This window comes from Pelophylax lessonae (assembly GCF_965119305.1).
Source record: "Pelophylax lessonae genome assembly, chromosome: 5".
Classification (NCBI taxonomy): domain Eukaryota; kingdom Metazoa; phylum Chordata; class Amphibia; order Anura; family Ranidae; genus Pelophylax; species Pelophylax lessonae.
In genome coordinates this window covers 478980000-478993927 of record NC_138772.1, presented here as the reverse complement: position 1 = coordinate 478993927, position 13928 = coordinate 478980000, and the positions used below count along the sequence as shown (strand labels likewise).

Genomic DNA, 13928 nt, shown 5'->3' with positions numbered 1-13928 from the left:
GAAGTTCTTGGACCACTGCTAGAACACATCCACTGTAAACTGTGTTTAGCTGAGGCTATATACAGGTAATACAGCGCACCAGTGCAGTAAATAGTTAAACATGAAGTTAGGCTTTTAGAGTGGAGCATCACACACTTAAATAACCTAAGCAAATGTATGTTATATTCTTCTTTTATTTTCTGTAAAGTAGTAATACTAAAACAATGATAAAATAAAATTAGAAGATCAATTATGAATATGAAATGCGGTGACTTTCTCCTCTTCTTCTTTTCAGATTTTCAATTCCAGTCTGTTGAAAATAAAAGAGAGACACATGTTTCTCTCCTTTTTAGGAAGAGCAATTTATGACTCAACACAACCCAACTATGTCTCCTTGGATAAAGTGGCAGCCATGCCTGATGATATTTTCTGTAGAGACGTTGCCAAAGCCTCTATACAGGACTTTGATAAGTTCCGTAAAACCATGTAGATGTACAGAAAGATATGCCATAAAATGTTGATGTGAATGTATTATCATTTAAATATAAAGTGATACTAAAACATAATTTTGTATATTTTATAGAATAAACATATTTGGTTTAACTTACATAAGTGTATCCTTGACAATATTTATATCACATACTGTATAATAAATTGTATGGGGACAGACAGAAGGGTGTCAAAGTTTGTCTGTCTAGTTTTGTATGGAGTGGGAAAGGGTTGGAGCTTCTATAGGATTATTACTGCTGTACATGTCTCTGTTGGGAAGATCCAGGCTCCCTGAGTCACAGATGTCAACGGGACAAAAAAAGGGAAAATTCCGAAGTTGTCAACTGTCACTGGAATCCTGGGCGAGGAGGAAATTACTTGGGAGCCCAGTACAGTGACAGTGGTCAAAGGTGTTGTCCTCTTAATTCCTTTTCTGTCCCTGGAATAGTTAGAGGAGAAATCAACCTAGCAGGTACATGAAAACCTTACAGAGGTTCTTGCCCAATGTGACCAGGCAGTGATGACAGCAAAAAGAAGTTTGGGGTGCATCACTAGAGGGATTACCCCCCACCTGTTCGGTTCGCATCAGAACATCTCTAACAGGAAAATGAACGAACATGTGAATTCTATTAAAGTCTATGGGGTGCGAACATGACAAATCAAAAGTCCTAATTTTAAAGGCTTAAATGCAAGTTATTGGCCCAAAAAAGTGTATGGGGACCTGGGTACTGCCCTGGGGGACATGTATCAATGCAAAATTTTTTTTTAAAACAATCCTTTTTTAAAGGAGCAGTGATTTTATTGATGCTTAAAGTGAAACAATAAAAATGAAAAATTCCTTTAAATTTCATGCCTGGTGGGTCCCCTTATTGTGCCTGTAAAGTGGCACATCTGTACAATGTATGGAGCCTGCTGCAGCTATACTGACATTTCTAAAGGATAAAATGTAATTTAAACTTGCTCGCGGCTGTAATATATTGCTGGTTTCCAGTCCATACCAGGCCCTTCGGGTCTGCTATGGACGTTAAGGGGAACCCCACGCCAAAATTTAAAAAATCTGTGTGTCCATACCAGACACTTATCCCTGAGCATGCAGCCTGGCAGGTCAGGCCACATGCCCTCAACATGGGGGGGGGGTGCTCTGACCCCCAACCCCCCCACCCCAAAGCACCCTGTTCCCTCTTCCCGAAAACCCTGGGCTATGGTTGTCAGGGTCTGCGGATGGGGGGGCTTATTGTAATCTGGAATCTAACTTTAACAAGGGGGCCCCTAGATCCCGGCGATTTCCCCCCCCCCCCCCCCACCCTTTTTGACAAGTTCTTAATTAAAAAGAAAAAAAATAGTGTCCCTCGCTGTAAATTCATTATCAATAATGATGCCTGCCGAGAAAAGAAAGATAAGAAAAGTGACATCAGAATGGGCGGTGCCACCGGGTGACGTAGCTGGGTGGTCCCAACCCTTGTCTATAAAAATACCTGTCAAAGCCGAAGATTGGGCTTATCGCAGGTAGCCTCTTAAGGGGCGAAGCATTTTATACTTTTTTCTATTTTTCCAGGCCTGGCGGGCGTAGTGATTGACGATTGATTTAAATCGAGGGACACCATTTTTTTTTCTTTTCTTCTTTTTAATAAAGGACTTGTCAAAAACTGTTTCCTGTGGTTTTTACTTTTCTTTTTTTTTTTTACACTTTTTTGGTGAATGGGTACGATGTACCCCATACCCATTCACATGGGGGGATAGGATCTTGGGGTTAAAGGGGGCTTCCAGATTCCAATAAGCCCCCCCACCCGTAGACCCACAGCCCAGGGTTGCCTGCCAGGCTGCATGGTTAGATAAGGGTCTGGTATGGATTTTTGGGAGGGGGGCCCCACTCCATTTTTTTTTTTTTTTTGGCATGGAGTTCCCCTTAAAATCTATACCAGACCCAAAAGGTCATAGGGTTACCCTAAACCACTTAAATACAGGGCACTTTCACCCCCCTTTCTGCCCAAACCAATTTTCAGCGTTCAATGCTCATTGGCATCTATGGGAAATCTTGGTCAGCTTGACATGGTACTGCTTACAAACCATAGGTGACAGGGGCACCAAACTTGGGGAGCAACGAGAGGGGACCCAGGACTACAACATATCCATACATTTATAAGTGGGGTATGCCTGTACAATACACTGACTGCACTAAACTGACTGAACTAAACTGACTGAACTCACTATTCACCAACAACCTGCCTAATCTCTACTGTCACACACTATACGCGGATGCCGTGTAAGCAGCAGCCTTATATAGTGAGGGGTGTGGACTTAGCCCCTGAGCCATGACTGGCTAAAGGCACCCTGCCTTTGGCCAATAATGGCTCTGACGGGACATTGTGCTGTGATTGGCCAAAGCATACAGGTTAGGTGCATGCTTTGGCCAATCACAAGCACTTAATGCACTGCAATTGCGCAGTGCATTATGGGGCGCTCATTAGCAGGCGAACTTCTCACCAAGCTCCCCGGGAGTTCATGTGTTCAGGAAACACACAAACACCCGATGTTTGAGTCAAGCGTATGTTCGACTCGAACATGAAGCCCATCCCTAATCACCAGCAGAAAGAAGGAGATCTTGATTCAGGTACAGTATCTCACAAAAGTGAGTACACCCCTCACATTTTTGTAAATATTATATCTTTTCATGTGACAACACTGAAGAAATTACGCTTTGCTACAATGTAAAGTGGTGACTGTACAGCTTGTATAACAGTGTAAATTTGCTGTCCCTTTAAAATAACTCAACACACAGCCATTATTGTCTAAACCGCTGGCAACAAAAGTGAGTACATCCCTAAGTTAAAATGTCCAAATCAGCCATTTTCCCTCCCCGATGTCATGTGACTTAGTGTTACAAGGTCTCAGGTGTTAATGGGGATAAGGTGTGTTAAATTTGGTGTTCTTGCTCTCACTCTCTCATACTGGTCACTGGAAGATCAACATGGCATCTCATGGCAAAAAACTCTGAGTATCTGAAAAAAGAATTGTTGCTCTACATAAAGACGGCCTAGGCTATAGGAAGATTGCCAAGACCCTGAAACTGAGCTGCAGCAAGGTGGCCAAGACCATACAGCGGCTAAAAGGACAGGTTCCAATCAGAACAGGCCTCGCCATAGAAGTTGAGTGCACGTGCTCAACGTCAGTCGAAGGTTTGTCACCGTTTCACAGGTGCACACAATTTTAAGCCAGAGTCTGTTTACTCATCACAACCTCATTTTTTACAACCTCAATTCCAAAAAAGTTGGAAAAAAAATCAAATGTTTAAACTGCGAAAATGTACTACTTTAAGATAAAGATACGCTAATTTTGAAATTGATGGCAGCAACAAGTCTCAAAAAAGGGCAATGTTTATGGTTATAGCTTCCTCTCTTCATATAGCAACACTTTGTAAATGTCTGGGAGCAGAGCTGTTGCTGGATGTTTAGGAGAGTACGGTTTTCACATTCTTGCATGATATAGGATTATAACAGCTCAATAGTCCTGGATTTTCTTTGTCTTATTTTTAGTTTTAATAGACAACAAATAGTTTCAGTTGGTGGAGACATCATCTGGATTGGGACATACGCTGCTCTAAAACCTGGATATATCTGTCAGTATTGATGAGGGTTTTCCTGATTTGGGGAGCCATGTCATCTGCTGATGTTGGTACACTGTGTTTTATCAAAACCTCCAATGTCTCATTAAAAAGAACCTGTCACAAAAGAGATTATATTATAGGGAATTTTTGTTTGTGATGAGTTTTAGTGAAAAAAAAAAGTGTCAAGAGATAAACTCTACTCCCCCCCCCCCCCGGCCCATCTTACCGAATGGTAAGCCCGGGGGCCCCACTTGCCCAGTGACCCAGCCAAGCATTAGTCCCAATTCCCGTGTGCATCCCGCCGCCGAACTTAGCAGGTGGCAAAAGCCTGTCGGCCCTGCGCTGCTGTCAGGCCACTTGGGCCGTGGAGGGGAGCCCACAACTGCAGGAATGCCTGTCCGCCTCCATGGGAACAGGCACACACAGGACAGTTGAGTCTGACTCCTGTCCTTGTGTGTGTTCACCGGACCCAGCCTTCAAACTCTGAAGCGGTCATTAGCCTGGCACTGCTGTACCACTAAATATCGCCTTATCGATAATTTGCATTTTTATTCTCGTGGGTGATTGTGTAGACAGGACCCCAGTGCACTGCATTGCCCAGGGCCCTTTATTGCTTTTAAGATGGCACTGCCCCCCCCAAAATTGAGACTGCCCTGCCCCCACATATGTGCACACATTTGGCTCCTTTCACATGGTCAGTGCGCCCGACTGAGTCCGCTTTGCTCAGCAGGGATTGATCCACCAATCCCCACTGAGCAGGTGGATGACAGCTCCGTCTCCTCTCTGTGCAGAGACGGAGCTGTCAGAGCCCCACTCTCCTCTATTGGAGATCGGATGATACCGGTCCGCTTGTCTGTTTTCATCCGATCCTCTAGATGGATGGAAAAAATAGTTTCCATCCGTCTGGATTTCACGGACAAGATCGAATCGGATAGCAGTGGGTGTCAGCGGACATGTCTCCGCTGACATCCGCCGCTCCATAGGGCTGCATGGAGCATCCGATCCTGAAAAACTGACAGGCGGACCGGATCTGAAAGCCCGTGTTTAAGGGGCCTTAAAGTGAATGTAAACACTTGCATATACCCAGTGAAGTGAACAGCCTCAGATGATAAACAGAGATGAAACAAATCTCCCTACATAGGTTTTACATGTATATCTGCTGTCTTTAGCTTTCTATATTCTTTAGAAAGTGTTAGAATTTGTTCTTCCTGTTTTAGCAATGGGAGTGGAGTCTGGGCATACACTGTGACAACTGACTGGAGAAAAGTTACACACCCCCCTTTCACATAGGCAGAAGAATGAAGAAACTTGCAGAGCTATGCTGTGAATAGACCAGCTCTCTGCTAATCTATTTATAGCACCCACCCTGACACATATTTTCAGCTGCTTTTATCTTGTGTGTAGGAGAACTTGTCAGACGTTCTCATGCTGATAACAGAAGAACAGAGAAGCAAAAAAATCACAGGACTTAGGGCTTTGGAAAGAGAGAAGTAAACACTACAGGTAAAATTTCAGAATGGGGTTTGCATCCACTTTAAAATGTAAACATACCCATTGAGGATGCCAACATAAGAAAACTTTGCTTTGCTCTGTTACATAGCCATACCTTACAACTTTTTGAGATGGGAACTAGGGACACCTATTAGCAAAAGAATGTAGGCATAGGACACACCCCCTGCCACACCGCCTTAACCACTTAAGCCCCGGAAGATTTTACCCCCTTCCTGACCAGGGGGTATTTTGCGATTCGGCACTGCGTGACTTTAACCGACAATTGCGCAGTCGTGCGACGCTGTATCTAAACTAATTTGGCGTCCTTTTTTTCCCACAAACAGAGCTTTCTTTTGGTGGTATTTGATCACCTGTGCGATTTTTTGATCACGCGCTATAAGCAAAAAAAGTGCGTAAATTTTGCAAAAATAGCAATATTTTTCACATTTTTTTATATGAAATTCCCCCAAAAAAAATGTAAAAATCAAAATTTTTTTAACATTTTCGGCCAATTTGTTTTATGCTACCTATGTTTGGTAAAAAAAATTGCAAAAAGCGTATTTTGATTGGTTTGCGCAAAAGTTATCGCGTTTACTAACAAAGGGAAAGATTTTTGTCATTTTTGTTGTTTTTTTTTTTAACGCGTAATGGCGGCGATCTGCGATTTTTTTTTTTTTGCGGTACTGCGACATTGCGGCGGACAGATCGGACCCTTGACTGACATTTTTGACACTTTTGGGGTTACCAGTGACATTTCTACAGTAATCAGTGCTATACATATGCACTGTTACTGTAAAAATACACTGGCAGTGAAGGGGTTAACTTTTTTTGAAAGGGAGGGGCTATGTGTGTCCCTAGGGGTGTGCTTTTTACTGTGATTGGCTGTGGCTTCAGATGTATGAAGAGTGATCAACGGTTCTACATAGTAGAACCGTATGATCATCCTTCATACACCGGGGAGAATGACAGGCAGCTTGTTTACACAAACCGCCTGACTTTCTCCCTCTCCCCCGCCGATCGCAGAGTGACCGGCGGACATCGGGTCCGCCGGTCACACGCGCGGGGGGGTCCGTGACCACGCGGGAGCGCGCCTCCGGGGGCGCGCGCTCGCTCCCTAGACCCTCACAAGCTAGTGACGTAGCCCTACGTCACTTTGCCTGTGAGGGGCTGACCGCCGCCGTAGATCGGCGTTAGGCAGTCGGCAAGTGGTTAAAGAAGAATTGTACATTTAAAAAAATGATAATGTTAAACCCACAAGTGCTTTTTTACCACGTGCATGCTGAAGTGGCGGCAAAAATTTTAGGATCAATAGTAACTTCTAACTCTAAAGTAATGATCTGTAGAGCCTTTCATTGCCTATGGAAATTATAGAGTACTGAAGTTTGTCATCTTTTCCCAGGTGCACTCAGTTCTGTAGCTTGACATGCTGGGTATATATTTACTTGATTGCCTCATCTTTTATACTATACTAAAAATTTGCACTTGATAAACCCTTGTACAAATATCATGGGACATCAAAAATTTTATTTACCACCATTTTATTCTCCAGGGTGTCTGCGTTCAGAAAAATATAATGTTTGGGAGTTTTAAGAAATTGTCAGCCCTAAAAAATGTTTTAACATGTGTGCAAAACCAGCTCTGGTGGCAAAAGGATTTCAGCCTTTAGGTATAACTAAAGGTAAATGTTTAAAAAAAAAAAGGTTAGTTTTAGAAGGAGTGGAGAGGGATTTGAAGGCCTGTCAGTTGTTATTGCTGTCTGTACCCCTGTTAGGGAGATTCACCCTCTTTATTTGTTCTGTTTACCATTATCATTGAAAGCGAATATTGAAAAAAAAAGTAATATAGGGGAAATGTTTCAATGGGGACACTAGTTCTGGTGACCTGGGGGGGCCCAAGGAATTCTCTTAAATTTGAGGGATTTCCTCCCACTTCCTGTTTGGCTATGGGACAGGAAGTGAAGGAAATCTAATGAGACACAGATTGCGAAAAAAAAAAAAAACTGACAGGGGTTATAATCCTCCCTTGCTCTATGCAAAATGGAGGGAGAAAAAAAAAAACACAACAGAAAATTGTATCATACTTACCGTGATTTTCTTTTCCTGGTGCCTATCCATGGCAGCATACGTTTGATAGTAGCCCCGCCTACTTCCGCACACAGGACCAGTGCATAGCTATAAAAAGTTAGAACGAACTGGGTGGGTTCGGTATGCTGCCATAGATAAACACCAAGAAAAGAAAATTATGGTAAGTATGATACAACTTTCTGTTATCCTGGTGCCTTCATGGCCGCATACGTCTGATAGATCAATAACTAGCTAACAGGGGGGGAAGCTTCAGCAAATCCCATCATAAGAAAGTATGTAAGCTACTGGCATCCTACCAAAGACAGGTTAAGTGGTCTTCACTTAGCACATCAGTAGTGCTGAATAAATGTGCCAAAATGGAACCGGATTGGCTCCCCCTGCCTGTCATGTTGGCTGACATCTCTGCCCACGATGTTCAGATGCTGCTGGAGGAACATACAGCAATTACTTTCGGTGGTTGCAGCCCAGCCATATAGCAGGACCTTAGTATTAACTTTAGGAACCACAAGGTGATTGTGCGCTGGCGCCTTCTACCATTCTTGGTTTCTAGGGAGCTAGGTATAGCTACTTTGTCTACCTAATGACTATTTGCAAGTGTGTCATTATTGGTCTGGATGTATTGAAGGAGAACTTCACCCAAGTCGAACAAAGCAATCTCACTACAGGATAGGCAAACAAACGCCCACAGGCTCTTGATGCCATGACAACAGCAAAGCTGTGAACTTCCTGCAGCTTGAAGAGCTTCCTCCATATTTCTTATACCAGAAGCTGGCGTTGGATAAAGGCAAATGTCTGCCTGGTAGAAAAACAAATTGAGCACCATCCGTGATACCCTCCCCATCAACATGCAAATCCCCAGGACAGGCCCCCGGCTCGCACCCCTTCAAGGGGACATGCCCCCAAAGCCTGCCCCAAAAATTACAGCACAGATGGAAAAAGGACAACACCTAAATGCTCCCAAAGCAAGTGAGTTAATCTGGCTACAATCAGCCCAATCCCCTGGTAGAACACAGGGAAAGGGAGGATAGAAGCCTTGCTGCTCTGAGAAACTGTAGTCTGCAGCCAAAAATCTCAGGATGCACTCATAGATTTAGTAGAGTGCATCTTGTCAGGACAGGATGGAACATGAACCCTAGACCATGGAGTTGGTTGATGGTCTGCTGAGTCAATATGATGGAGCATCAGTACAGGATCCATCTTGAAATACAAAAGGAAAGTAAAGACTGAGAGATAAAATTTCCAACATGACCACATCCAACCAAGAGATGGTGTCACGTACCTGGTCGGTAGAGCCTGAATGTGTGGAGGAAGGCCTCTCTTACACCTCTGACTCAGAGCCCCTGATAGAGTAAACAGGAAGCGCAGAGCGCAGAGTCGCACGAGTGCCGGTGGACGTGCAGGCTGCAGGACTGCTGGCAGGGGAGGACTGGGCCAGGGGGCAGGGGGGCAATTGCCCCCTGGGCTGCTCTGATGCCCTACAAAAAGGTTGCACCGCTTCTGCCACAGACATGCCTAAAGGATTCCTGGTGAAGAGAAGTAAAAAGTTCCCACTGCTGACCTACTGAGTGCGGGATGAAGACAAGGATATAGCGCAGGCCTCCCCCCCAGCATGGATGGTGTACACTGTGTCTGAGAAGAGGCCGGTTCCATGCCCCACTGGAGACTCCCGGGGGCAGCCCCAACTGGGCTGTCCCAGCTTCCCCCAACTGCCCCCTGCTGGCCTGGTTGGGAAGCCGGATTTGGCCAGTGAGTAGAGAGTGCCTGGAGCCGAGCTTCAGCCTGGAATGAGGGTCAAGAGGAGGCAGGGGAATGGGAGAGTGGGAGGGGGGCTGAGTTGCTGCACCATATGCCCCTGGTTTATACTTGCCCCCTGGGCCGAAAGTTGCCAGTCAGCCCCTGACTGCTGGTAGCGTAGAGTTCCAGATGGAGGCAGGTGTTCTGGGAGTAGTTGGATCAATGCAGCAACTTGGAAGCCTCGGGGAATACTGGAAGGTATGCAGAGTCAGACAAGCTGGGTCATACACAGAGAGGTCAGATCAGGTACAAGTGGAGAGACTGGAGAATGGTCAAAGAACAAGCTGGGGTCGGTGCAGGCAGAGAACTGGAGTAGTCAATGGCAAGCCGGGTCAAGATCTCGGGAACAACACAGGTAACAGGACTGGCATGGGACGCTGTAGACGAGACAGCACTGATCCTGGGAGCAGATCTAGCTTAAATAGGCTTTTTGATGTTTAACTGTCATCAGGTGCGCAGCACACTCAAATTCACATGCTGGGGCTTTCATGTTTGCAATTAGCTTTGGAAAATTCAAGGGGCAGGACCTTGCCTGCGATTGCCAACTTGTCTCCTGGCAGGACCTTCCTGACAGATGGAAACTTCCTTTGGATGAACTGGATGCAGATCAAAGAACTGAATAAGGATGTGTTGTTTGAGGAGACAGATAGAAACTAACAGGAGCAAGATAGAGATCTGGGTTCTATCAACCTTGTCTTATGTTAAACCTATGAAAGGTTCCATGCCAGACAAGGACACAGGTAACAGGAAGCAGGACTGGCACGGGACGCTGTAGACGAGACAGCACTGATCCTGGGAGCAGATCTAGCTTAAATAGGCCTTTTGATGCTTAACTGTCATCAGGTGCGCAGCACACTCAAATTCACATGCTGGGGCTTTCATGTTTGCAATTAGCCAATTAGCTTTGGGAAATTCAAGTGGCAGGACCTTGCCTGCGATTGCCAACTTGTCTCCTGGCAGGACCTTCCTGACATGGCCCCCTCCCAATGGGCAGCCTCCGGATGCCCAACTGGGCCATCTTATCTGGATGGGACCATTTAAACGTCTGAAGGAGTCTTCTAGCGTGGATGTTGTTTTCGGGTTCCCAAGAATTGTCCTCGGGGCCATATCCCTTCCAATTGATCAGGAACTGGATTTGGTTACCTCTTTTCCTACAGTCCATAATTGCCTCAATTTCATATTCCTCTTCTCCCCCTACTATTGTTGGCTCGGGTGGGCCAGAGTTTCGTTTCGGGAAGGGGTTGGGAGAGGCAGGTTTCAGTAGGGGCACATGAAAGACCGGGTGGATCCTAAAGGAGGCTGGTAATTCCAATTCGTAAGCCACATTATTGATCCTTCTCTTTACAGGGAATGGCCCCACAAACTTAGGTCCCAGTTTCCTTGATGGACATGCTAATTTTAAGTTGGTGGTGGATAACCACACTTGATCACCAAGCTCCAGAATTAATTCCCCACGCTTTTTCCTATCAAACATTCTTTTGTTGTACTCCTGTGCTTTGGTTATTGTTTCCTGTAGTAGCTTGTTGTTGGTTTCCAGGAAGGTTACAGTTTCTAGCACAGCTGGAAAAGAGCTTTCCGGGATAGTGCTGGGTAGAAATGATGGGTGGAAGCCGTAGTTGGCAAAGAATGGGGATTGTTTGGTAGCAGAGTGGTTGGAATTGTTGTAGGCAAATTCAGCTAGAGGAAGTAATGATATCCAGACATCTTGGGAAAAGGAAGAAAAGCAGCGCAGGTATTGCTCCAGGATTTAGTTGGTCCTTTCCGTCTGGCCATTAGTTTGGGGGTGATAGGCCGAAGAGAAGGATAGGTCAATTTCCAGGGTTCTTGAGAGGGCTTTCCAAAACCTTGAGTTGAATTTAACCCCTCGATCAGATACAATGTTAGCTGGGATTCCATGGAGCCTCACTATCTCCTTGATAAAAATCTGTGCTGTCTCTAGAGCAGATGGTGTGCCTTTCATAGGAAGAAAATGTGCCATTTTGGACAGCCGATCAACGACTACATAAATGGTTGTGTACCCTTCTGAAGGAGGGAGTTCCACGATGAAATCCATTGAGATCATCTTCCATGGTCTGTCCGGGATTGGCAGTGGTTGAAGCAGACCCCATGCTTTGGTCCTGTTACCCTTGTTTCGGGCACAAGTGGTGCATGTCTCCACATACTTTCTGCAGTCCTTATCCAGATGAGGCCACCAGAAGGTACGCTGGACCAACTCAATTGTCTTACTAGCTCCAAAGTGACCTGCTAATGCATGGTCGTGGCATAAGCTTAAGACAGGGACACATACTTCTTCTGGGACAAAGATTTTGTCTTAATGCCATAAAAGTCCATTCCTTACTTGCAAGGGTGTTTCGGAAGAAGCGGAGACTCCTACTGAAGCTTGCCTGATTTGGGAGAAGATGTCCTCTTGCAAAAAGAGAAAGTTTCCAGAGGAAAGAATGGTGTCAGGAAGCTCTATTTCCTCAGGTTCACCAAACATGTGGGAAAGAGCGTCGGGTTTAGTATTCTTCGACCCAGGCCTGAAGGTTATGTGGAAGGAAAATCTTGAAAAGAACAATGCCCACCGGGCTTGACGTGGTCTCAGACGTTTTGCTGTCCTCAAGTACTCAAGATTTTTATGGTCTGTAAAAATGAGTATGGGGTGAGCTGCCCCTTCCAAGAGATATCTCCATTCCTCTAGTGCAGCCTTTATTGCAAGAAGTTCACGGTCCCCTACGTCATAATTCTTTTCTGCCAATGACAGTTTACGAGAAAAGAATGCAACTGGGTGCAGAAGGGCTTTGGCCCTCCGGCGTTGAGAGAGTACTGCTCCTACTGCCGATTCTGATGCGTCAACCTCCAACACGTATGGTAAGGTTGGATTGGGATGTTTAAGAATAGGTGCAGATGTGAACAGTTGCTTAAGAGTCTCGAAAGCGGATTGGGCTTCGGGAGTCCAGGAAAACCGGTTGCTATGCTTGGTCAACTGTGTGATGGGAGAAATGATGGCAGAGAACCCCTTTATGAATTTTCTGTAGAAGTTTGCAAATCCTACAAAGCGTTGTATTCCCTTCTTATCTGTGGGAGCTGGCCAATCTAGAATGGCTGTGACCTTTTGGGGATCCATCTTTATACCCTCTGTGGAGATTATTAATCCCAGGAACTGGATGCTTTGTCGCTCAAACTCACATTTCTCTGGTTTGGCATACAGGCCATGTTGTCGAAGGCGGGTCAGCACCTTTCTTACGTGTCCTTGGTGGATTTATAAAGAAGGAGAAAAGATCAAAATATCGTCCAGGTAGACGATAACAAAGAGATCCAGAAAGTCCCTAAAAATGTCATTGACAAAATGCTGGAATTTGGCAGGGGCATTACATAGGCCAAAAGGCATCACCATGTACTCAAAATGCCCGAATCGGGTACGAAATGCCGTCTTCCACTCATCCCCAGCTCGTATGCGGACCAGATTGTATGCCCCTCGGAGATCCAGCTTTGTAAAGATTGTGGCTGACCTGAGTCTTTGAAAAAGTTTGGGTACCAAAGGTAGGGGGTACCTGTTCTTGACCGTGACTTTGTTAAGCTCACGATAGTCGACACAAGGTCGGAGAGAATGATCCTTTTTTCCACAAAAAAGATGCCTGCTCCAGCTGGAGAGGTTGATGGGCGAATGAACCCTTTCTTCAGGCTCTCGTCAATGTAGTCCTTGAGAGCTACGAGTTCCAGTTCAGATAAGGGGAAGATTTGTCCAAAAGGCACCTCGGCCCCTGGGAGTAGCTCAATGGGGCAATCATAGGATCTATGAGGAGGGAGAGTTTCTGCTCCTTTTTTACTGAAAACGTCTGAAAAGTCCAGGTACGTGGTAGGGAGAGATTTGCAAACCTCAGGGTCAGCGTCCATATATAACAAGGCTGATGGGGAACATGGTGGTCCTGGCATGCAATGTTGTTTGCAGTAGGGTGATTTGAACTGGATCTCCTGTGTGACCCAATCAATGTGAGGGTTGTGTGCCTGCAGCCAAGGCATGCCAAGGATAATTGGGAACAAAGGTGAGGCTATGACATCCAAACGCAAAAGTTCCTGGTGGTTGGAAGTGGTGGTGACAGGTAAAGGGGTGGTCTCTTGAGAAACAAGTCCAGATTTGATGGTGGATCCATCTGCCAGATGAACAGAAAGCTTCCGGGCTTTGGACTGTAAGGGTATCCGGTGTACAGCGGCAAAGGATAAGTCTATGAAGCAGCTGCAGGCCCCAGAATCAATTATAGCCGGTACTTCCTCCTGGAAGCTGTAACAGAAGAGAGAGAACCAGATGAGAAGAACCATTTGGCAGGGCTGGGGACTTGGGAGAAGAGATAGACAACCACTTATGGAGTTTGGCTGGGCAATTTCTCACATAGTGGCCTGGTTCCCCGCAGTAAAGGCACAGATTGTTCTGCCGCCTGCGTTGTCGTTCCTCGTTGGTAAGCGAAGGACGGAGTAGGCCAAGCTGCATGGGTTCAGGCATATCCTGA

At 45.6% G+C, this 13928-nt stretch overlaps 1 protein-coding gene across 1 annotated transcript in view; it reads left to right on the top strand.

Annotated features, from left to right (window-relative positions):
* MTERF3 (mitochondrial transcription termination factor 3) overlaps positions 1-583 on the top strand; it is a 64461-nt gene extending 63878 nt beyond the window's left edge. The window contains exon 8 of the mRNA XM_082257502.1: positions 275-583. Within this exon, the coding sequence (XP_082113628.1) occupies positions 275-469 (195 nt within the window). The 3' untranslated portion in view covers positions 470-583. The remainder of the gene's footprint in view (positions 1-274) is intronic.
* Positions 584-13928: the final 13345 nt, after the last annotated feature.